Source organism: Acomys minous, assembly GCF_964271855.1.
Source record: "Acomys minous genome assembly, chromosome: 2".
Taxonomy (NCBI): domain Eukaryota; kingdom Metazoa; phylum Chordata; class Mammalia; order Rodentia; family Muridae; genus Acomys; species Acomys minous.
In genome coordinates this window covers 132,584,872-132,610,144 of record NC_140484.1, presented here as the reverse complement: position 1 = coordinate 132,610,144, position 25,273 = coordinate 132,584,872, and the positions used below count along the sequence as shown (strand labels likewise).

The 25,273-nt window shown below is 41.4% G+C and overlaps 1 protein-coding gene across 2 annotated transcripts in view; it reads left to right on the top strand.

The window, feature by feature from the left end:
* Positions 1-25,273, top strand: part of PPME1 (protein phosphatase methylesterase 1) — a 53,054-nt gene that overhangs the window by 16,630 nt on the left and 11,151 nt on the right. For both annotated transcript variants that reach the window (XM_084772947.1, XM_084772948.1), the window contains exons 2-9: positions 4,033-4,127; positions 4,609-4,700; positions 9,490-9,547; positions 10,037-10,088; positions 14,224-14,378; positions 16,352-16,442; positions 17,867-17,932; positions 22,759-22,882. In XM_084772947.1, coding sequence (XP_084629073.1) covers positions 4,033-4,127; positions 4,609-4,700; positions 9,490-9,547; positions 10,037-10,088; positions 14,224-14,378; positions 16,352-16,442; positions 17,867-17,932; positions 22,759-22,882 — 733 coding nt within the window. The remainder of the gene's footprint in view (positions 1-4,032; positions 4,128-4,608; positions 4,701-9,489; positions 9,548-10,036; positions 10,089-14,223; positions 14,379-16,351; positions 16,443-17,866; positions 17,933-22,758; positions 22,883-25,273) is intronic.

Genomic DNA, 25,273 nt, shown 5'->3' with positions numbered 1-25,273 from the left:
GAAATTATGGATTCATCTTTTTAGGTTTAAAATAAATTTTATTTTGACATAAAAATAATTTCGTATGCACTGACCTTTTAAAGTAGTTTTTATTTTAATATAAGACTTAATAATCCAACTTATCAAATTAGTTTTTATTTTAAAATAAGACTTAATAATCCAACTTTAGAATTGATTCTGATTCTGACATTCCTTGTATTGTAAATACTCCTGAGTTTTGTTGGTTACTTTTTCAAAGGTCAATTTTTTAAAAAATTCCATTGCCAGTCCAGACTATTATCCCCTCCTTACCAGGTAGTTAGAAACATATTTTCCTGCAGAATTAATTTCATCTTGTCCTTTTATCATATTGATTTTTTAAAAGATAGTTTTATCTGTGCATTTTATTGGTCTTTCGCTTTATATATTATTCAATGTCTCTTTGACTTTTGGAGTCCCACCAAAACCACACAAACATATATACACACGTACACAAGCATGCACACACACATACACACACACACACACACACACACACACACACACACACACTCAACTTTTTTATAGCCAGCATTTTTTCTTCCTCCCAATATATACTTTGGATTTTATTGGCTTCTTTTAGCTTTCTGAAACTGTTGTAGCTATTGCCACTTCTTCCTAGTAGCTGTTTTGTCTGCAGTGTCTCCTTCTGCAGACTCTGTCTGTGGTGGGTACATACCCTGCCTTCCATTTACCTGCAATACCTTGTTCACTCCTCCTTTCCGTGGTCCACATTCTGCCCTTCAGTCCCTTAAGAGTAGTCTTCCTTTGAAAGCTCTCTTTACTTCCTGGGCTGGAAGTGATCTCTTCTTTCCTTACTTGAACATCTAAAGCACTTTAGCTGTACCCTCAGGGTTTTCAACTGTGTGTGTGTTGTATCAGACACTTGTGTCCTCTGTACTTAAGGGCAGAGGCATAGTTTCTGGTCCTATAACTATCCCAGTGTTTCCCAACACCTTACTTCAGATGCAACTGCATAAATATAGGTCTTGGCAAATTTTTATTGAATGAATATCATTTTTAAAGTATGATTTAATCTTGTTAGACTTTTGAAAACTTTTTGTTTTGTGTTGTGTGTAGCCTTGGCTGTCCTGGAACTCGCTATGTAAACCAGACTGGCCTCGAACCCACAACAATCCTCCTGCCTTTACCTCCCAAGTGCTGGGATTAAAGGCATATTGCCACCACACTCAGCATGCATTAGAATTCTTAAATTTATTAATGAAAAAAAAACCTCAATAATTCATTTTCAAAGATTATAACTAAAAAGGCCTATATGGACTGCAATGGACATAAAGTAGCCATACATAAAATAAGAATCTAAAACTGTGTGTGTGAATGCACACACATGTGGAAGTGGGAGGGTGGTGTCCACCTTTTTCTTTGAGACTGTGTCTCTTGCCAGACCTGGAGCTTCCTGTTTTAGTTAGATGGGTAGGCCAGTGGGTCCTTAAGATCCCCTGCTGCTGGCCCACGGCTGCGAGGATCTCAGCCATGCGCCGCTGCTCTGGCCTTTACATGAGTCTGGGGCCTCAGGAAGCAGTTTACCCACTGGGCCATCTCCCCAGACTTACAACTAGCTTTAAAAAGAGTACAAATTACATCTCTCAAATGCAAGATATGCTGGCCTAACTAAAATACAAAGATTAAAACAAGTTCCTTGATACCTACTTCATGTCTAATATTGTTTGCTAAGTCAACTGAGGTCCTGGAGGTTATAAACAATTATGTGTTCAAAAGCAGATATCAAAGATGTGCTAGGAAAGTTCCATGTCTAAGAGCAGCTTTTAGCAGTATAGAGCCATTGACTCGTTAACCAAGTGGGCTCAAGTAGTTGGTATAAATTGGAGCCTTGGTTTATGTTTGACTTTTTTAAATAGAGGAAACTAAAGAGTCCTGGGAGTGACTTTTATTTTTACAGAGTAATTTCTTTTTACCTGATTTCTGGCCAACTTAGAAAGTTTCTTTGGCATTGGCACAACTGGCCATTTTTAGACTCTGAAAATGAAACCTCTGACAATGTGCAATAAGACCTTACTGCTTTTTATAAGTGAAAATGAGAATAAGAAAAAGAAAATAAAAAGCTGAAAGTAGTATAGCATGGAGTAGCTTAAAGAGGGTTGGAGAAATAAGAAACTGGATATAATCCTGGCACAGCTACTTTCCAGCCTTGTGACCTTGGTCTCTTTACATAGCTAAATCTTTTTTTTTTTTTTTTTTTTAGCCATTAAATGGGATAAAAATAGCTACATTTTGTAAGGGCTAAATAGAATCATTCCAGTAAAGTTTTTGACTTGGTGGCCTGTTGCTGTGCACAGTAAAAATGTTGGGTGCTTTTACTACAGTGGGAGTGCTGTCCTTTGGTGTAGATGTCATAGCTTACACTGGAGCTGTGGAATCTGTTACCTGTGAAGTGTTGGACACACTGTTGTGCTTGTGAAATTAGCATATGCATCTGTGTGTTTGTGAGTGACTAAGGAGTAAGGGGAATTAGATGTTCTGCTTCTAGGGTTCCCATGGGAATTCCTGTACAGCCCAAATAAAACAAACTGGTCAGGGCTAAAATTACAACTTCAACAGAGGCACTTTTTCTATTAGAAGACAGACCCATCTGTTTGCCCAACAACTCCCCGCTGCTGGGTAGATGCATAAGGAACTGTTGGCAGTTGATGACCGCTGGGAGAGGGAGTCGGCTTTCTTTAAGGACTCGGCCTTTATCAAGTTGACCCCACTCTAGTAGAAGACCACACATCAAAGAGTATCTGGGCAACAACATCTGTACCCATGGGTTTAAGAGAGGGGGGATGGGGGAGAGTGTACTAGTTGGGTGAGTTAGTGAAGGGGAAGAGATATAGGAGGAGTGTGAAGGAGGGGTGAATATATTCAAAATATAGTCTAACAAAAAATATTTATTATTTAGTCACTACAACCCAGGACAGAAAGAGCTTGATTAATTTGACCAGTTTTACACATATGGTAGAATGAATATTATGTTTGCCTTTTACTTTACGGTGTATCTTGGGTTTTGTTGTTGTTATTTTTGAGATAGAGCCTCATGTGGCCCAGGCTGGCCTTTAATTCCCTATGTAACAAGAATAACCTTGAATTCCTCCTGACCCTCTTGCCTCTGACCTCTCAATTGCTGGGATTACAAGCTTGCACCATCACACCTGGTTCTTGGAGATATTATTTATCCATGTATAAACAATCTTATTATTAAGTAGTCTCTTTTTTAGAATTAAGTATTATTTCTCTGTATGCCACAAATTAGTCCCCTGCTGATGGATGGTTAGGTTCTTTCCAGCTTTTCTCAGTTATTCCATTAACTATATAAGTCATTTCACCGATGTGAAAACAGCTCTTCAGATACATTCCTAGAAGTTTTAGACACTGCTATCATGTTTGCCTTCTGTGAAGTTGTCTTTTGGCTGATTGGGAAATGAAAAGGAACTTGAAAAACTTAGAGATTAGAGTTATGAAAAAATAATAGTGACTAAGAATAGTTACAATAGGAGTGAACTAAGAGGAATGAGTCTATATTATTAGGGTCAGTGAAAAAAATAGATTTTTGATGTGCATAGATAATTAGAGTTTATCCATGATTGAAGTACACTAATGACTTCATTGTATAAAATCTTTTTTGTTTTTTTTTTTTTTTTTTGAGATAAGGTCTTGCCTTGTAGCTCTGGCTGTCCTGAACTCTCTCTGTAGACCAGGCTGGCCTTAAACTCATAGAGATCCACCTGCCTTTTCCTCCCAGGTGCTGGAATTATAGGCATGAGCCCCCAGGCCTGGCAATTGCATAAAATCTTTAAATATATACTCTTTAATCTGTTTGAACTTATTTAAATACTGTATATGGTGTTTTGTGAACTCTTTGTATCTTTATGAGAAAACATTCTTGGTATTTTCATTTCAGATTTACAATTTGTATTTTTTGGCCAAGATTTGCCTTCCTGTGCATGGTAATCATTTTATTTGAAACAGCTCTTTCTCTTTTCTTCCTCTCCTTAGCCCTGGACGGAAGCGGGACTTTTCCCCTGTCCCATGGAGTCAGTACTTTGAGTCAATGGAAGATGTGGAAGTGGAGAATGAAACTGGCAAGGATATATCCTCTCAAAGAGGCCACCCCAGCATGAGGGCGAGGAGCCAAGGATGACCTGGGTCGCTCCTCAGTGTTCTTTGTTCCACTGATGCTGTTTGCCCCCACCAGTCCCTCCCATGGCGTAGACTATTACCTGGAAGCTGCTCACAAAGTCTTTCTCAGCTGCAGTTGTCTGACACATGGGATGGGATTAAGGATTAAATTCCTGAAAGTAATATTCTGAATCCAGCAAGCTGAAGTGCCTTAGTTTCTAGAAACCAAGCACTGAACCTCTTCAGAGAAAGGGGAATACTTACTTTTCCTTGTAGAGAAGTCATAGTGATAGCAGGCTTCCAAACAGCCTTGGTTATCTCAGAAACAGCTGAAGTTTCTTTGGAGGTCTGCAGTTTTCATATAGCTTGTTGTGGCCTGTTGGTCTTTTTTAAAAATAAGTATTGTTATGACTAATAAAAGCCTTAAGTCTGTTCTCTTTAACTGTGCATACACTTTTCGAGTTTACAAGAGTGGTTCCGAGGGTCCGGTCCTGCTGCTGCTTCACGGAGGAGGCCATTCTGCCCTTTCCTGGGCAGTGTTCACGGTAAGCCGTCGCTGTCCGAAGCTGGGCGTTGCAGTGGCTGACTGCTCCTGCGTAGACGTGGCCTGCTAGCTGTTCTTTCCATGCTCACTCATTGCTTAGAGGAGGTTAGAATGGTTGTGTGCTCATGGTCTCCTGTTCTCTCGAGTTGTAACATTTTACATGTATATGCACTGGAGTGAGAGAGTGTGCAGTTTGTTCCTGTCAAACATGGAGGGTCTTTATCTCAGTAATTTAAATATTAGTTGAGTAGACATTTTATTCCAGATGCTTTCGATTATGTCTTCTTCAGAGCCCTCATAGTACCTTGCACGTGGAGATGTTTTAGAAATATTTGGAAAATATTTTTGAATATTTTTATTCAAAATACATGAATACAGTGTATCTTGATCATAACCAACTCAAATCCTTCCTCCCACTTCTTCCAGCACTTTGAAGACTTCTACCTTCATGTCTCTGTATTTTTTAAGTAGCCCATTGAGTCCAATTAGTGCAGCTTGTATGTGCATGGAATGTGGGGCCATCTACAGGGAAGTGGCGGCCATGTCCCAAAAGGAAAACAACTCTGCTGCCCTAAGGGCCAATCAGTTACCAATAGCTCTTCAGCTAGAGGTGGATCCTCATGAAGCCCTCTCATCCATGCTTTATTTTACTTTACTTTAAAAAACTTTGTCTCTGCACATGTGCATACTTACACCTCTGGACTCTTAGAAAATAAACAACACTTGGCTAGGGGTGCTCTGGTCCACTGTATAGGGTGTGGGCTAATATGAACACTGCTGGGCCAAATCTCCATCCATGCCAGCCATGTGCTTCTTCTCCACCTGAGTCATGGCTCAGCCTTCTTCCTCCTCTTGTCTTTTTCCTCCCAAGATTCCCTCTGTCCCCCAAAGTCCAGGAACCTTAGCCACGCCTGTCCCATTATCCCTGCCCAGGTGCCCTGGCCTTTTATTGGTCAATCAGGTTAGGCTCTTAGGCTAGGTACAAGGTGGGGCACAGAGACAGTAAGCAGTAATTAGCATAAAATACATCAGACCAACCTCCAACACTAGACTGTTTCCAAGTTTTGACTATTATGAATAGAGCAGCAGTGAACATGTCAAACAAGCATCTCTGTAATAGAATATAGAGTCTTTTGATATATGCCCAAGAGTGGCATCACTGAATCTTGAGTCACTCTGTAGACCAGGCTGGCCTCAAACTCACAGAGATCCACCTGCCTCTGCCTCCCATGTGCTGGAATTAAAGGCGTGCGCCACCATGCCTAATCTCTATGTCCTTATTGAACAAGTCATTTATATATGACTGGTAAAGAAGTTGCACAATATAGTTAGGAAAACCCCATACTCTAGGACACATGGCCAATGAACACAGGGATAGAGGAAGAAGAGGCGAGTGAGTACCGTGCTGGGGGTGATGCTAGATTCTGGGGTCCTTGAGCACAGACTGCCTTGTTCAGTCTGGCATGCCTTCTGCTTCCACTGGCCAGGACAATTATTCCACAGAGGTGTACCATGTTCTACCGTGTGGGTATGTCCCGTTTGTTTTCTCACTTACCATCAGTCAAGTCATTAGTTATGTCTCTCATGTTGTAAGATACTTGGGTCTGTTCTTTCTATTTGCTATAGTTCCTGATCACTGTTTTGTTTTTTTTTTTTAAGATTTATTTATTATTTGTACAGTATTCTGCCCACACGTGTGCTTCCCCACCACAAGAAGGCACCAGATCTCATTACAGGTGGTTGTGAGCCACCATGTGGTTGCTGGGAATTGAACTCGGGACCTTCGGAAGAACAGATGGTGCTCTTAATCTCTGAGCCATCTCTCCAGCCCTCCTGTTCACTTTTAACTGTGTTATATTCACAGATATGCTGTAAAGCCTGAGATTTTCTGACCCTTGGAGTCAAGGCAATTGCTAGAGTGCTGGCTTTTGCATGGCCACTTTTATTTAGGTGCTAAGAGTGTTAGTTTTAGACAATAGCTTTTCCTCAGCTTAGAATCTCTAAGTGTACAATTTCTTTGTTAAATAGTAGAAATACACTGGTGATTGAATCCCTACAAAAGTGTTCTGATTTATAACCAACAGTGTTTGGAAATGTCTAGTATTTTTCTAATGAAAAGTAATTTTGTGGAAAACATTACTAATCTACAGACAAAGCGGATTCTCACAGTGAATCACACTGACTATGGATGAACCTATGTCCCCCTGGGTTTGTTCTCCATCATTTCCTTTCGTATCATCTTCCCGTGCCTACTAGAGTTCGGGACCAGTGAGCCCCAGAGATCAACCACAACGAGGAAAATAAGCAGTGCATCTCCCCAGACATTTGCCTTGTGCTGGACGCCCTGTGCCTATGTATATAGTCCCACTTAATTTTTCTGTGATCCTTTCGGTTTAGTCAGGTGAGGATGTTGAAATTTAGAGAAGCCACATAGCTGTGACAGCAACAGAATGCAAGCATTTTTGTCCCTAAGTCTAGACAAAAGCTTACTATGTCAGAGGATTGTACACATTTGTGAGGGTAGTTGTTTCTCTGCATCTTCAGTACCTGTCAGGTAGAATTACTGTGCCGTAGTTTTTCAGCCTACTTCTCAGGGCTGAAGCGCTCTAAGATATTTTATAGAAAATCAGTGGGATCCTGATTCCCCGTACACACACTTTGGAGACTAGGCCTTGCTGTGTAGCTCAGGCTGCACTTGAACTCAGTCCTGCAGCTTCAGCCTCTTACTGCTGTAATTCCAGGCCTGTGCCACCCTGCCTCACTCTGCCTAGGCCTTTCTTCCAATCCTGTCTCTATACCTAGACTACCCACAGAGTTCCAAAATGTGAGAGACGTAAGCTTGGGCCCCTCTGCTCACTGAAATCAGAATTTCTGGTGGGCTTATACTGTACTCATCAATACTCCTTAGGTACTTGTGTAGGGCAGGCAAGGTTCAGGACTGCCTTGGCTCTGTCAGTTATTGGCTCTTTGGCCCCAGTGAGATCCTTAAATCCCTGTAAAATCTCCTCACCTGTAAAATGGTGAGAATTGTGTCTGAAGAGTTCTAAGGAATAAGTTAGGTGATGCATTTAAGATTGGTAAATGGGCTGAGTAGTAGTAGTGCACACCTTTAAGCCCAGCATTCGAGAGGCAGAGGCAGGCGGATCTCTGTAAGTTCAAGGCCAGCCTGGTCCACAAAGGGAGTCCAGGACAGCCAAGGCTAAATGGAGAAACCCTGTCTTAGAAAAAACCAAAAGATTGGTGAATGGTACCTCAGAAGTATTGGTAAATATTAGCTGCTATTGATAATAATACCTGGGATTTGTTGATAGCACAGATCCCCTGGAGAAAACGGTTGGATGAGTCTGGTTCTTAATGTGCTGTTTTTCACTTACTTCCAAAATAACACAATTGTGCTGTTTGAAACAAAACTGGGAGTCACCAACAGACACACTCTCACCCTTTCTCTAGAAAGCACATGGTATTCTGTGAATTTACTTTGAACTCATGTATTTTTCTCTTCTGTTTTTAACTATACAAAAGTGTACATAGCATGAGTGAAGGGAACCATCTGTGTTGTTTACTGCTGTAGCCCCATTACTCATTTATGGCAGCTTTTAGATGTCTTTTTAGAAAGATTTATTTAAATAAGTAAACAAAAAGCTGCTTTTAATATTCTTGTCATTGCACATATGATTATAAATCATTGACAGTTACTGACCTCAGATCTATCTTTTGTTCATTTGTAATAACATTTTAAATTGTGGAACAAACAATTAAACAGCTTTGACAAAATTTTGTCCCATGACTTTATATTCAAACTATGTTTATTTTGGCCTAGAAGATTGTATTACCACCATAGTGTAATCAATAACTCCTGTAAATTAACAAATATCTCCCAGGGACAGACAGCACAGTATGGTAGCACTTTAGGCCTTTGTTTCTCATTAGGAGTAATAGAAGTAGAAAGATTGTCTTTTTAAATTTTTATTATTTTTAAATGTAACTCAAGAATCTGGCTTGTTTTCTGATATATTTTGACTTTACATTATGTTGGTAACTTACCATGATGCTAATTCTGGTTTTACTACTAACTTGTTATACGACTGCAGACAAATGGTTCCCTTTTTCTTAGTCTCAGTTTTCTCATTCTTAAAATGTGAGGGTTAGACTAGACAGTTACTTTATTCTTAAAAGATAGAGATAACATTTGCTAACTGTGATGTATGACTGTCAGAAAATCTGATTCCCTAAGGAAGAAGCATTATTTCAGGTTTAAGCCTCTAAAATTGTGTCCCATAATACGACCATGCCCACCATCTTATGGAACAGTAGCACAGCGTGGATGCACTGCTGGGTCTCTCTCAGTAGATGTCATGACTTGTTCTGATTTTAGGGTAATTTCATGACTCAAATGTCATGTTCATGTAATTCCTGAGCCTAAATAGCTTCAGCTGATCCTTCATGATCCTTATCTAGGAGATTCTGGCTCTAAAATAAAGAAAAGCCAATCAAGAAACACAGATGAAATCCATAGGCCAGCATCTGGAAGTGCTTACACTGTGTGCGGGAAGGCTAGCAAGAGTGGCTTCAAGGAGGGGTTCAGAGAAAGTTTATTTTTAAGTTGGAGGCAGGCCACGATGTATACAACAAAACAAAACAGGATCATTGTTCTTTTATTATACTTAAAGCCTTTGAGACAGGACAAGTGTTCTTTCAGTCCTTTGTGGGACTATGATTGCAGTTCATCTAACAAAGTCATTGGTAACTGGGCAAAGTCTGTACCTTACGCTTTGTTCTTTTCCTTCCAGGCAGCAATCATCAGTAGGGTGCAGTGTAGGATTGTGGCTCTGGATCTGCGGGGTCATGGTGAGTATAGCTCCTCACAGCCTCTGACCCATGCAGCCATCCAGCCCCTTTAAGAAACTCAAACACTAGCGCTGTTGGCACAAATGAACCTAGGATATTCCATGTGGGGATTCCATGTGGGGGAGCTAGCTTGTAGGTAGACTGCTATGCTTATCGTCTTCTGAATAGCTGGCCATAAAGATTCATCTGAAAGCCAGGTGCAGTGGCACACACCTGTGATCCCAGCACTCAGGGAGGCAGAGGCAGGCAGATCTCTGTGAATTTGAGGCCAACCTGGTCTACAAAGCAATTCCAGAACAGCCAAGGCTACACAGAGAAACCCTGTCTCAAAAAAGCCAAAAAATTCAAACAAGAAGATATGTCTGAAATACAGAACATTTTTGCTAAATCTGTCCTTAAAATACATAAATTCCCCCATTTCATTACTTCTGGCTTTATTATTCCTATGACTGAAGTTTTTATTTTAAACTTTTTTTTTTTTTTTTTTAGGAGAAACTAAAGTCAAGAATTCTGAAGACCTGTCAGCAGAAACAATGGCAAAGTAAGGAAGCAAGCCCTGGTAGATTGCCTGAGTCTTACCACCATCATAAACAGTAGTGCAGTTTTATCGTGCTGCTGGTGAGATTGTTGCACAATCATTAACATACAAAGTTCACTTCTGTTCCCTCTTTGTATATCCTTACCACTTAATCTCAAAAGCCACCTTCATCTTTCTTGGTGTATCCAGTCTGGTGGTCATCCCATGAAGCACTTGGAAACCGTTTAGTTTGTGCGGGCCTTTGAAATGTTTTCTTCTGTTGGTGGAACTAAGTGGAATGCGGCTGTCTTTTACGGATTCGTGTTTAGAGAAGTATTTGTATACAAGTAGCCTTGACTGTACTAAGGTAACCTGTGTGCATCCGATGTCTAGTGTCATAGGAAGGTAAGGGTAGGCTAGAAACTCGGCCTCTAAGTCAAGTCTTGTATATGCCAAAGTTCTCACCAGGATCACATTGGACCTACCCCAAACCTGCTGAATTGGCATTTTTAGCAGTAAAATCTAGACATATAATATACTTTAAAATATTTATATTACTTATGGGTATGGGTGTTTTGCCACCTATTTGCCTGGTGCCTGCAGAGGCCAGAAGAGGGTGCCAGATACCCTAGACCTGGGGTTACAGACAGTTGAGAGCTACCTTGTAGGTGCTGGGAAGAACCTTCAACTTCTGGAAGAGAGCCAGGGTTCTTGACTGCTGAACCATCTCTCCAGCTCTGGTATTTATATTCTTAAACACTGTAAAGCATCTGATGTAGCATGTCCCATAATGGGATTTAAGAATATTGTCTTTAATAGGAATAAATTCTATGTGATTAATCAGTCACCTTTAGATTGAGTAGACACACCTTTCCTAAACTTGGATATGATGCTGAAGCATTTTATGTATTTTTATGCATATGAATGCTTTGTCTGCAGGTATTCCTTCACACCAGAAGAGGGCATTAGATCCCACTGTAGATGGTTACAAACCACCATATGGTTTCCACCATATGGAGTTGAACTCAGGACCTCTGGAAAAGCAGCCAGTGCTCTTTTTCATTTGTCTGTTTATTTGTTTTTGTTTTTTCAAGACAGGGTTTCTCTGTGTAACCCTGGCTATCCTGGAACATATCCTGGAACTCACTCTGTAGACCAGGCTAGTCTTGAACAGAGATCCATCTGCCTCTGCCTCCTCAGTGCTGGGATTTAAGGTGTAGTGGCTGCAGCCAGTGCCCTTAACCACTGAGCTATCTATCCAGGGCCAGTTGTTAAGCATGTTAGACCCTGTCTAACTTCATACATTAACAACTTTCACAGAGAGTGTCTAACTCAGTTAATGTATATTTTATCATGTTTCTTTTTTAACATATACATTTATATTATTATACATGAATAAGACAAACTACATACAGCAGGAAGAACCATGAGACAGTCATGAGTTATATGAATGTTACATTCATAGTGATTTGGCCGTTTGTATTTGTCAAGCTTCAAGTAAACATCTTTCCTACCTTGTTGAGTCTAAAGTTAATGCATATTTTAAGATGTGGAATTTAATGTCTTCCAGAACATTTTATTTTATTCATCTTATCCTTACCAAGTAAAATTGTGTTAGAATTCAGAATTATTCTAAAATTTATTCATTGATATTTGTTCTAAACTTTAACCCCCTTTTAAAAAAGATTTGCCCCCAAATAATAAAATCATAGCCCACATGGTTGTAGACTAATTAATTGAACCCCTAGTCTGTGTGTGTGTGTAAGGACAAACATATCTTTAGATAGGAATGAGCATACAGTTTTTCTTCTGCTTTGTCATATGATGTATATAGGAATACTGCTTAGTTTACTTCTCCAAAACGTTACAAATCTCCTACGTTACTTGTTCTAGAGACTACTCCTCATCTAAGTCGTCTTTGTTCTTGACTCAGTGGAGATCACTCTGGATCTGTGGTGCTGGAGTCCAAGGAAAGGGGGGCTTTACATATACGTAAATGTGGTAGCAGAAATCTGCAGCTCTTTTTTATTTATTTTTTTAACTTTGGTGGATATGCAGTGATATCCTGGTAAACCCAATAAACTCAATTGCCTTGGATAGTTTTACAGTTGGTATGTATGTCTTGAGTTTCTTGTAGAATAGTAGTACAGACCCTTTCAGTCAAGGTTCCTCAAGAATTACATTAGACGACACAGAAAACTCATAGTGCGTGACAAGTGCTTGTCTGCCATTGCTGTGTCACTGAAACCACAGACTTGGTGGTTGATAAAGAACAGTAGTTTATTGAGGCTCACAGTTCCAGAGGCTAGGAAGGATTTCACATGGTGAGCCTCTGTTAGCCAGAGAGAGCATGCTTTATAACAGTGACTTACTCATTAATCTGGAAAGGGGTTAATCCACTCATGAGGCCAGCCCCCTTACGAAAACCCAGTCACTTTATAAGTCCTTCTTTTATTACTCTTATCTAGAACAAAAGCCAGTAAGATGAAGACTGAACATCCTTCTGTTTCTGAGTGTAATGCTTAACTTCATCAGTGTTTGCTCTTCCAACAGATACTGCAAACTTGCAAATAATCAAACCTCATATAATATGAATTTGAGAGAAACATTCAGTGATCATAACAACACAGAATAAATTTGACTTTCCTTCCAGTACTATCACTTTGCCTTTCACAGGATGTCTTGTCTTTAGAAGCAATGCTGCTATGAAGGAAGTTTGGGTACTTTTTTGGTCAGTTAGTTGTTGCTGTTGTTGTTGTTTTTAACTTTTCAATTATATTTTCTGTCTTTTGAGTTTTCTTTTGCACAGTGCTTTACCTTTTGGGTAACAGTTTCGCATCCACTTTTCATTCATTTCTCAAAGTACTCCTACAAATTATCCTCTGACTTCCACCTGTGCCATCACACGCGCACACACGCATACACACACACACACACACACACACACATGAAATAGTAACTTTTATTCGTTTGTTTCAGTTGTTGTCTGCTAACCTATGGCCTAGTCCTGAAAGCTTCTAGCATCCATACAATCTAACCTAGGCCTAGAATGTTCTCATCCTCTGAGACTTATTGCTGAATAAGCTCATCCTTTCTTGTCCTGCTGAGCCCTGGGCTGGCTGGTTCAACTCAGCTGTTCTGGCTCAAACTCCTCTCCCAACTGACTTAATAAATTTGCCTTTTCTCTAGGCCTCTGACTTGCTCTGCTTGGCGTAAACTAATTCCAGTAATTTGCTCTAATCTCTGGCTCCTTCTCCTTCTCTGGCTCATGGCTTCTTATTCTTTGGCTCATTTGGTCATCACCTGAGTTCTCTCTCTCTGCAACCTGTCCCAGTAAAACTCTCTCCTCTCTCCTCAGCATTGCCCATTAAATAAGTAGCTTCCTTTTCCTCTTTCTTCTCATAAGAGTTGGGCATATCCTAGTCTGTCAAATCCCTGAGTCGTCACCTTTTCTGCCACTCAATTAGACAATACTTTCAAACATGGGTGCTTTCTTCTACAAACTAACTTTACTTTCATTGTTTGGGATTAAAGGCCTGTACCACCACACCTGGATTTAAGCTTTTCTTTACCTGAAACTTGCTCTGTATCAGGCTGGCCTTGAACTCAGATCTGCTTGCCTTTGTTTCCTGGATTAAAGGAGTGTTTGTATTCCAACTGGATCACACAGACCTAGAAGGTCTTTGGATGTGATATCTTGCCAGAGCAGCCATGTTCTCAATTAAAATTCCTCTACACACACATATATAGATATAAATGTAAAATAAATAAACTAAAGCGGCTAGTCATCTTATTACCCTAAACTTCATTGTATTATCCTTGGGAAAACAGACTGAGTGAGGTATTTCTCCAGAATGCCAAGCTTAAGATAAATGTACAGCTTTGTGCTTATATGATTGTGCTGCATGTGTAAGATGGTAAGAGGGAGATTTAAGGAAAAATCAGAAATTCAAGATTCTTAGTCCTTAATCTGCCATTTATCTGGAGGACTAGGTGTGTGGACCACGTAAGCAGGTTCACACAGGTGTGTTTGTAGGGCAGCCCTGTAAATCTTTACTGTTTCCCACAGCTCTTAGCTACAGCTCAAAAGAAGGAACTGAGAAAGCAAACGATTTTTGGTGTCTTTCTCCAGCACTCTCAGATTTCTTCCTCTTTTCAGAGATGTTGGCAATGTGGTTGAAGCCATGTATGGAGACCTCCCGCCTCCCGTCATGCTGATCGGGCACAGCATGGGCGGTGCCATTGCCGTGCACACAGCATCCGCTAACCTGGTGCCAAGCCTCTTAGGCCTCTGTATGATTGATGTTGTGGAAGGTAAGTTTTCTCTGTACTGAGCAAACCAGATGCAGTAATTTATAGGAGACATCCCTGGTATACCATTACCTTGGCCTTAATTTATTCTCAGTTTCACTCATCCCTAAGCATGCTTCTCTGTCTTTGTATCTTTATAGAATTATACAGTCATCTTTCATGTTACCAGGAACTGTTCATCAACACCTTTTTATGACTGTATTATATTTCTAATTACATGTATGTCTGTTTTATTTAACCACTTTAAAAAGAAACTGCTTTTTATTTTCTGACTTAGCCTGAGAATCTCAGTGCTGCTTGTACAGGCTAGCTGAATTTATTAGTGTGTGCCACACAGAGTGAGTACCAATAGTCAAGAGTTGCTGATAGCCATATTGGAAGCTGGTGTGTGTTAATCTTCAGAATGTTCTTAAACTGCATCTTTATCTTTACCCAAGCATCACTGAGCATTGACTTGGTGTGATAGTTTTGCCACTGTGACAGAATATCTGAGATCAGCAATTTAAAGGAGGAAAGATTCATTTTGGCCCACAGAGGTTTTGGTCCATGGCTAGCTGGTCCATTGCTTTTAGGATGTGCTGAGTCAGAACATCAGACAGAGGGAAACAGGGAACAAACTATACTCTCAGAGCTTGTCCCCAGTTACCTGCTTCCTCTACCTGGGCTCTGCCTCCAAGCAGCCCACTCAGTATGCATTCAACAATGGATTAATCTGTCGATTAAGTTAATGTGTTCATATCCGATCACCTTTTGACAGTGTGGCCTGCCGAGGGCCAAGCCTTCAGTGCATGAGCCTTTTGAGGAGGGAGGGTTCTTCCTGTGTAATGGGTGACATGCCATCACTGTGAATGTGAAGAGGAAGATGAGTACTGTTCACTTGATGATACAGGCAGAGGCAAACCGTAAGACTCCAATAGCATGGAAAATATCTGAGAAATTAAATACTGGCATTCCACGAAGCTAAGAAGCTTCCATTCTTCTTCATCAGAATATCCAGCAAGCCAGCAATAACAAAGTGACAACAACAGGAACCAACAACAGCAGGGGGAGCAGCAGCCGCCGCAGGCCCTCTCAGGCTTTCCCATTTGTACTCTCTCAAGAGTTCCCAGAAATAAACTATCTTCAGCTGACAAAAGTCACGCCCCTGCCAGAGTGTGAGACACATTATAGTTAGATGCTGTGGACAGTCTGAAGTGACCCTATACCCCACACCTGGGATTAAATAACATAACAGAACTGGGTTTTTTTAAGAAACCAAAATTCTCACTACAAGAGTTCCTCAAAAATTGAAGATAAAACTACCATATGACCGAGCGCTACCTTTTTTGGATGTGTACCTGAAAGACTCTAAATCAGAATACCAGAGACACATCTATGTTTATAGCTACTGTGTTCTCAACAGCCAGGAAATGGAACTAGCCTAGCTGTCCAGGATAGATGAGTAAATAAGAAAATGTGGTACATAATGTGCAATGAAATTTTATGCAGCCATAAGAAAAATGAAATCATGACATTTGCAGGAAAATAGATGCAACTGCAAATCACTGTTAAGCAAAATAAGTCAGACTCTGAGAAATAGAGCATGTGTTCTCTCATATGTTGAAACTAAATTTGTGTGTGTGTGTGTGAGTGAGAGGGGGGAGAGGGAGAGAGAAGAGAAGAGAAGAGGGGGGAGAGAGAGGTGGGAGGGAGAGAGATCATGAGAGAGGAAGGTGTCTGAGGTGTGGGGAGAGCGTAATGGAGCGTACATGATAGGAGAGCGAGAGAGGGCATTGACTGGGGGAAGAACGAGGAGCAGCTGGAGTGGAGCAGGAAAGGAGTCGTCAGAGCGATTGAGGACACAGTATGACAGGAACGTGATGAGACCAGGATTTTGCATGTAACCTAAAAAGGAAAGTAAGTATTTAGTAGAACTTGCAAAATAAGAAAACAAAGAAGTTTATTGATGTGATTAAAATTTTTTTGTTTAATATCAGGTACAGCCATGGATGCACTTAATAGCATGCAGAATTTCTTGCGTGGTCGTCCTAAAACCTTCAAGTCTCTGGAAAATGCTATTGAATGGAGGTAACTCACAAATCTAAGCTGTCTTAATTTTAAATGTTATGTGATAGCCTGCCCCACCCCCTTTTTCTTCCTTTCTCTATTTTTTTAATCAGCTCAAGTCACTAAGACAAACAGGTGACTTTCTAAGCCTTCTGTGATAGTATGTAAGGAAGTATTTTAAAGCAGAATATTAAATGTTTCATAGTTGCCTCAGTCATCTGTAAAGTGTGCCTTCCTAATATAGCATCTCCTAAGACATTAGTAATTACCAGTCACCTGCTGTCCAGCTGGTTTTGACCTGAAGATGAGAGCTTTGACCAGGTGGTCCCCAAGGCCGTGTCCTCCTCTGAAGCTTTATGGTTCTAGAGTCACTTTCTGTGTTTCACATAAAATGATGACAAAATGTCAGGTGGAGGTTCTGTTTTTGAATGAACAGGGCAGGTGGAGGGTCTCATCTCTAGAATTATAAGTCTATATGAAGTGTACTTCGTGCTACAGGATGGGGATTCACAGATGAGTGGAACACTGCTGCTCTCTGCAGAAGATAAGTCTTAGGATAATGCACCAGGGCTCACTGAACCATCTCTTCAGCCTCAAACTTACTTCATGGCAAACCACCTCTTTTGTCTGTATATATTTGTATCACACAGATGCACAATTACCAATAGAGTTATGTGTTGGTACCCACAGAGGCCAGAAGAGGGGATCACATCCCCTTGAGGGTTGTGAGCTGCCTGACATGGAGACTAGGACCATCGGTGCTCTGGTCCCTTGGAAGAGCGGGAAGCATTATTTAATCGCTGAGCCATCTATCCAGCCCAGCAGATTCCTTTTGCAATAAAGATCTTAGAAGGAAGAGCCTAACCTGGTCTTAAAGGCCCCGCCTCTTTACTGCTCAGCGAGAATCTGGTTCCTAGGGAATGAGCTTTGGGCACCATTCCCACTAAAGCAGCACACAAGGCCTTGGAAGCTGGCCTCTGCTGCCAGCCCTGCCCTGTCATTGTCCTCCTGTGTTTCTTGCACTCACTTCTGAGAAGTCTTCCTTCTGCCGACTCATTCCATGGGGCCTGCAGCTTCACAGAGAGCCGTCTGCGCAGTGCTCTGCTGTGCTCTCCTTTGTGCTCACCTTCTCACGTTCAGTCCCTGGTGTACAGAACTTTGGGCGTATTTTAGCTTCCTCATTGGAAATAAAGCACTTCCTCTGTCCCTTGCTCTATTGTATCAGTGTTGTCTGTGCATCATGGCATGCAGCACCCTCTGAAATGCATAATTAGAAATTATGGTTCTAATAGCCAGGTGAAGAATGGCGGTGTCCGCACAGTAGCACATGGCGACTGCAGCTGTCTGTTAGCTCCCGCAGATCTGCAAGGTTACTCTTTCCTCCCTGGTGCTGTGCCGAGACAAATGTGGAGTAACCTCTCTCCTTTCTCATTTTTCCTGCCTAGTGTGAAGAGTGGCCAGATTCGAAACCTAGAGTCTGCCCGTGTCTCCATGGTTGGCCAAGTCAAACAGTAGGTCCTTCATCTCTTTGTCTAGTTAGAGGATGAAAGACAGGAGAAGTTAGAATGTTCCTTTGTTCTTACACTTAGTCTTCCATACTGGTAAATGCTTTTATTATTTTAGATAAACTTACAGGTGAGTTCTGTTAGGTTAGCCATGGAGCCATTTCCCCTAGTTTTTGTTTAGTTTAGTTTAATTTTGTTTTGTTTTTAGAAACCCCAAAGCCTGAAAGTGTCTGGTGAGTAAACATCTAAACCGTCTACTCTAGTGTTCCTGTGTTGTTAGCTATGGTGTCACTGAGCCAAACCCAGTAGCTAGGAAATACAAGTATGAAAATTTGGGCAGAGCTAGAGTGAAAGCCATGTCAAAGGCTGAGCTAAAGTTACTTAACCTAATTGATCTTTCCTGATGGAGTTATAGGAGTCCTTGGTACCACAAAATAAATGTTAATTGAGGAAATATTGTCCTCTAGACCAGACAGGAGTGCAGGACTGTGCAGCATGTTCAATATGCACAGTTGTGTTTATAAGATCTGGACTTTCTAAAAAACTACATCTTAGCATAACTAAGGAACTCTAGTTACCAGTGCCCACTTGGAATGCTTTAGCCAGAGGCCAGTCTTGTTTAGTCTGCATGCCCATTTATTTCCTCTAGGCACAGATATCTTAAAGCAAACTCTGCCCAAATCTGATTACTTTTGTAAGAATTCTTTATGCTCTGGAAGAAAAGATTAAACATAATAATATTGCTATCACATCTAAAAACTAGAATCTAATAGCATTAGTTAATATAAGCAGTAATATTTCTTATCTCAAAAGTTTCTAAATTTTTGAATTTTCAGATAATAATTGTATATGTGTATGTGTACATGAGTATAGTATAATAAATATTTTAATATATGCTTTATAATATTTGATTCAGGGTAATTAGCAAATCTATCACCTTGAAAGTTGATTTCCTGATAAAATCACTCAAAATCTTCTTTCTTGGCTTTTTTGAAATATGTGCTACATTATTGTTAGCTTTAGTTGCCCTGCTATTTAACTGAAAGTTAAAAGTAAAAATTAAACTAAGGTACAGACAGATGCGTGAGCAGTTTGCTGATGCCCCTCTTAAGTGTCTGAACACACAGGTTTTTCTCTCTCCCTCCTCTCTCCACTGCTGTGTGGATTTTTGAGGAAACTTGTTTGCCACGTAGAATTTCTCACAATCTAGATTCATCAAGAAAATTCTTCCACTATAATCAGTGTTGTCTTATGAGTGAGAAAAAGGAAATTCAGAGAAGTAAATTGCTTTGGGGAGACCACACAGCTAGTAGAGGATAGACTGAGATCTAAACGGTGGTGTGTTTGGTTTCAAGCCTGTGATGTGGATCCCATGCTACAGAAGGTAATCATTTCAGTAGTAATATTAGGGATTATTAGGGAAAGAGACTGTTTGGTGCAGATGTGAGCTTGTCCACTTTTGATGCCTGATATTTTGAAATCTGATGCATGTGAGCAGTAAAGCACAATACAGTATATTTGATTTGAAATATTTATAATAGTATATATATATATATATATATATATATATATGTGTGTGAGGAAGCTGCATAAATTTCATTTCAAGTCATATTTATTTTTCACAAAATGCTTAGCTGTGTGTGTGGTGGGAAGGTCATTTTCATTCTGCAGTGGTGATGTGGAGGTCACAGGACAACTTAGGCTTCTTCTCTCCTTCCGTCTTTGCGTGGATAGAGTGCAGGTTGTCAGCCATCTGTGGCAAGTGCACTTCCGCACTCCGCCATCCGTCCATCTAGCGTGCCTGTGGCTGCTACGTGCAGCCTGTCTGCCCCTTTTAATCCCAGTGACACTGCCTTGAGCTTTCTTATCCATGGGCTTTGCACTTCAAAGCACACAATGTTTTGTTATAATGAATTTTTAAAACATTTGTTTTGTATACTTAATGTAAAACTTGATATCTCAAGTTTAGTAGGCCTGTGATTAACATTGTGAAGAAACTTTACCATGTTTTAGTGCTAAAAAAGGAAAAGTTAATGTTTATAAAAATCTGTTACTCTCTCATCAATTAAAAAAAAGCTATTTTAAGAACATTTTTAGAGAGTGTATCTTGATCATATTCTTTCTCCTCCCTGACCCCTCCCAGATCTTCCTTACCTCTCTACTCACCCAACGTTATCTTCTTTCTCTCTTCAAAAAGGAAAAACAACAAAAAATCACAACCAAAACAGGAAAACTAGAAAAGAAAAGACAAAGATACTAAAACGAAAAGTGCACAAAGCCCATGGAGTCCGTTTTATGCTAGGCCTGTGGGAAAACCTACTGCTTTATCTGTTAAAGAAACTCACAGCTGGACAGTGGCCAGGAAAGAGAGTCACCCCTCAGACCTCCCTGTCCCTCTCTCCCTCCCTTTCTTATTCTCTCTTCCCCTTTGTCAAGCTCTGTTCTCAAAGGCAAAATAAATTGTTTCTATCGTGCAAAGCAAACCCTGTTCCAGCTACCTTCAGGATCACATTGACACCTGTCAGTACACCTTAATTTTTTTTAACTTTTATTGGTTCTTTGTGAGTTTCACGTCATGCACCCCAATCCGACTCATCTTCCCTCCCCTTTTACCTGCCCTTGCAACTCCTGCCTCAACAGAGAAAAAAACAAATCTTGTTGTAGAAGCCGGAGTCTGTCACAGTGTGTCCCTTTTGCCCGAACAGCTTTTTTGCAACGAATGAATGTTCCTTGCAATGACTTAGTCTGGCTTCTGCTACTCTATAGACGCTGGGACCTCACTGGACTCCTCTCAGATACCCTGCTGTTGCCCTGTGTCATTTGGGGTCCATAGGACTGGCCCCTTCATACACCCCAGCAGTGCATCAATGGCGTAGATGTTGGAGTGGGCCAACTCAAATCCCTGGGTCTGGGCCTGAGAGGTCTCTGAGCTGGCAGCCCCAGTGGGCTCTCCTGCGCTCATATCCCCAGGGTCAGCTCTCCCACAATGCCCAAGTGAGGCCAATTCTGCACAGCCCTCAGACAGCAACATGTGTGCTTCCCCTCCGGTGTGGTCCAAGGTGGTGGTGGAGCATGTGAAGCAGCCCACACCAGGGACGTCCTCCTGGCCTTTGGTGGTAACAGACTCAGACGTAGCCCCCAGCAGCAGCACAGGCCAAGACCCATGGTCCCAGGTGGCATCACGTCAGGCTGCTGCTCACCACCCTCAAGCCTCCAGTTCTGCCTCTCTTCACTGTGCTCACATCCTTCTGATATTCTCTCTCTCTCTCTCTCTCTCTCTCTCTCTCTCTCTCTCTCTCTCTCTCTCTCTCTCTCTCTCGTTTTTTGTTGTTTGGTTTTTTGGGTTTTTGAGACAGGTTTCTCTGTGTAGCCTTGCCTGTTCTGGACTCACTTTATAGACCAGGCTGGCCTCAAACTCACAGTGATCCGCCTGCCTCTGCCTCCCAAGTGCTGGGATTAAAGATGCACCACCAAGCCCCTTCTGTTTCTCTTTCTCTTCCATTTCTCCACCACTTACTTGCCCCTCTTAGTGGTGCCCAGGGACTCTGAGTGTCTGGGGTCATCTCTGGAGTGCTGTGTCCCGCTTGTGTATTTTGGTGCCGGACAGGGGTCAACTTGGGCATGGTCTGCCCCCAAAGGCCTGTCACAGTGGCCCCAGGAGGTGGTCAGCTGTCTCAGGGGCTCACTGTGGCCCAGGGCCCCCAACCCCAGGGAGGATTCTTCTAGTCTCAGGCTTGCTTCCGGTCCTGGGAGCCATCGGGACCAGTGCATCTAGGGACTGGTGGTGGCCTCAGGCTAGTTCCATGTCCTAGACCCCTGGCGCTGGACCTGTTGGTTGTCTCAGGCTCGCTTTTTTTCAGGAAATGTTACACTATTAATTATTCCGATGCTCATAGGTCAGAGCACTGTGCGAAGACATAGCCTCTCTCCTCTCTGTCACTTACTGTGACACAGCAGCCACACTACCATGCTTCTAGGGGCAGGGGCAGTATACTTTTTCAATCAAGTTTTCTCTAAAAGGAATCATGGGACTAACTGTTTATGTCATAGTGATTTTTTTCTACCTAATTACATAGTAATGAGGTACTTTTTTTTCTTCCTTAATTTTTTTAGATTCAACAGTTTCATATATGTATATAAAAATTGTTATTTTCACCCCTCTCTCTTCCCCTCCTGCTGAAGCCCTTCTTGCCAACAAGTCATTTCTTCTGTCCTATCTTGTTTGTTTAAGAAGGTACCTTTTTGTTTGTTTGTTTTTCTTTTTTGAGCTAGGGTTTCTCTGTAGCTCTAGCTGTCCTGGATTCATTTTGTAGATCAGGGTGGCCTCAAACTCACAGAGATCCACCTGCCTCTGTGCTGGGATTACAGACGTGTGCCACTGTACTCAGCAGGAAGTACCATTTTTAAGAAAAAGAAAATGGTAATTGTTTGGATTGGATGTTCAAGGCTACAGGGTTCGATGGCCATGGTCTCTGTAGTGGGGGCGTCTGCTGGCCAGCTCTAACAGGACTCCTTACTATGCTCTTTGGGCCTCGTCCTTAACTCTTTAGGACTACTTCATAGATTGCTATGAGGATTTTATAAAAATACTAATAAAATTGCTGTCATTATCCAGAAGATGGCCACTCCCTTTTTATGGGTCCTTATTTGTATAAGAACTGAAAACTGGCCATTAGCATATAGTCACATGTTTGTCGTGACCTCCCCCCAACCCCGTCCTAAAAGCAAACAACCTCCTAGGAACAGTTTTAGCTCAAACTTTTGATTATAAAAGACTATAAGACTATCTAATTTGATAAGACATTCATGAACATATTTTTTTTTCAATCTAGGTGTGAAGGAATTGCAAGTCCAGAAGGTTCCAAATCCATAGTAGAAGGAATCATAGAGGAAGAAGAAGAAGATGAAGAAGGAAGTGAGTCAGTAAACAAGAGGAAAAAGGAAGATGACATGGAAGTGAGTGAGGGTCTCCTCCTTGGAAAGAGGAGGGGGTGGGGGAAACAGATAACATTGTTTTTGTCAAATTAGGTACTTTAGGAGGCAGAGACACATGGTAAGATACCATGAGATGGAGGGTGCAGACATGATGCTCACCAGTGGCAACAGAAAACTTACTGTGTGTTCCCCTCAGACTCTCTCACCAGTCCTCACTTCTGTAAATTTGTTCCTCTTAGGGGGAGAAAAGTCTCATTTCCTACCTGTTTCCTATGACTCACTGCTCTTCCTGTCTTCCAACGCTTATAGCCTGGAACGAGCCTTCTGACTTTAGTGTCTATCAGTCCCTCTGCCTTGTAGTCTTACAGTGACACTGTAACAATGTAACATTTTTTGAAGTTTTGTATGTTAAGTCCTAATTGAGCCACACTTAAAGGAGCTGTGGACACCTGGCAATGCCTGGCTGTCAGTGCTGCCTCCTGTTGTCTTCTAACTAAATCGAAATCATTTCCCAAGCAAACAAATTATGTTCAGTTCACATCTGTGTAATAGTGAGTTTTGGTGGATGAATTTGTTTGATCCTAGTGATGGGAAGTGCTGCTTTGCGGGTGGGTTAGTGACTTCTTTTTTTGTTTGTTTGTTTGTTTGTTTTTTGAGGCAGGGTTTCTCTCTAACAGCTCTGGCTGTCCTGGAAACTCGCTCTGTAGTCCAGGCTGGCCTCAAACTCATGGAGACCGCCTGCCTCTGCCTCCCAAGTGCTGGGATTAAAAGCGTGTGCCACCACCACCCAGCTGTAAGCATCTTTCTTAACAGCAGGTAATATGCCACATGCACCCTTACCTTTGGGGATGCTGCTGTTAGCAAGAAGAGTACATTTTTTAAAAGTATTTTTTATTTAATGATGCTCTTACTGCCATTAAGATCACTGATCAGAATTTTATGTTTATTTAGAATTAACAAATATATAAATAATGCCTCACCTGTTTGGGCCTCAAAACACCTTGTAAAGTGAAGGGAGATTTTTTCTCTCTCATTTTACAACATAGTAGCATAAGATAAGAGTATTAGTGTTTATTCCAAGCTACTCTCAAACTAGCAGCTCTCCTGTCTCAGCTCCAGAGTGGTTGGACTGTAAGCAGATATCACACAAAGCTTGTATTTGCATATTTATTGCCTGTGCTGTTGGACATCTTTTCATTGCTTATTGTTTGCATGACTCTGCATTTGTGTTTCTCCGCACTGTAGAAGAGTCTGTGTGTCCCCACCCATGCTCTTGATTCTCTTAGCGGAGTTCATTTGTCCATGTGTCTCCGTGGCCTCTGCTTCTGTTGTCTGCCTTCGATGACAGCACTTAACATCCTTGTTTCTGTGGTGGTGAAGGCCTCACATATGCTAACCCTCTGCCTCTAAACTATATCTCTAAGTCCCAAACTTTTAATTACTGCAGCTTGTAATGGTTTTGAAGTCAAGAAATATGGGTCCTCCAGTTTTCTTCCTCTTATGCAAAGTTGGCTAGATATTCAGCATCCTATGTAATCTTAGACAAATTTAGGATCATTAAAATAGCTTCAGAAATACCATTTAGACTCCATGGGGATGTCACTGACTCTATGGGTCACTTTGGTAATGTGGACATCTTACTTGCCCACTGATGTTCAGCATGCTGTGCTAGCTCATGTCCACAGCTAGTTTTTTTTTTTAATTCATTCATGTTACATCTCAATAGTTATCCCATCCCTTGCATCCTCCCATTCTTCCCTCCCTCCTGCTTTCCCCCTACTCCCCTCCCCTATGACTGTGACTGAAGTGGGGGACCTCCTCCCCCTGTATATGCTCATAGGGTATCAAGTCTTTTCTTGGTAGCCTGCTATCCTTCCCCTGAGTGCCACCAGGCCTCCTCATCAAGGGGACATGGTCAAATATGGGGCACCAGAGTTCGTGTGAAAGTCAGTCCCCACTCTTCACTCAACTGTGGAGAATGTCCTGTCCATTGGCTAGATCTGGGTCGGGGTTCAATGTTTACTGCACATATTGTCCTTGGCTAGTGCCATAGTTTGAGCAGGACCGCTGGGCCCAGATCCGCCCATCATAATGTTCTTCCTGTAGGTTTCTAGGACCCTCTAGATCCTTCTGTTTCCCCATTCTCCCATGCTTCTCTCACCTAAAGTCCCAATACGATGTCCTCCCCTCTGTCCCACTTTCCTGATAAGTGAAGACTTTCATGGGACATGCCCCTTGGGCTAGTCCAGATATAAGTGAGTATATAACATTTGACTCTTTCTGCTTCTGGGTTAACTCACTCATTTAGATAATTTCTAGTTAAATCCATTTGTCCACAAATTTTGGAAATTCCTTGTTTTTAATAGCTAGGTAGTATTCCATAGTGTAAATGTACCACAGTTTCTTTATCCA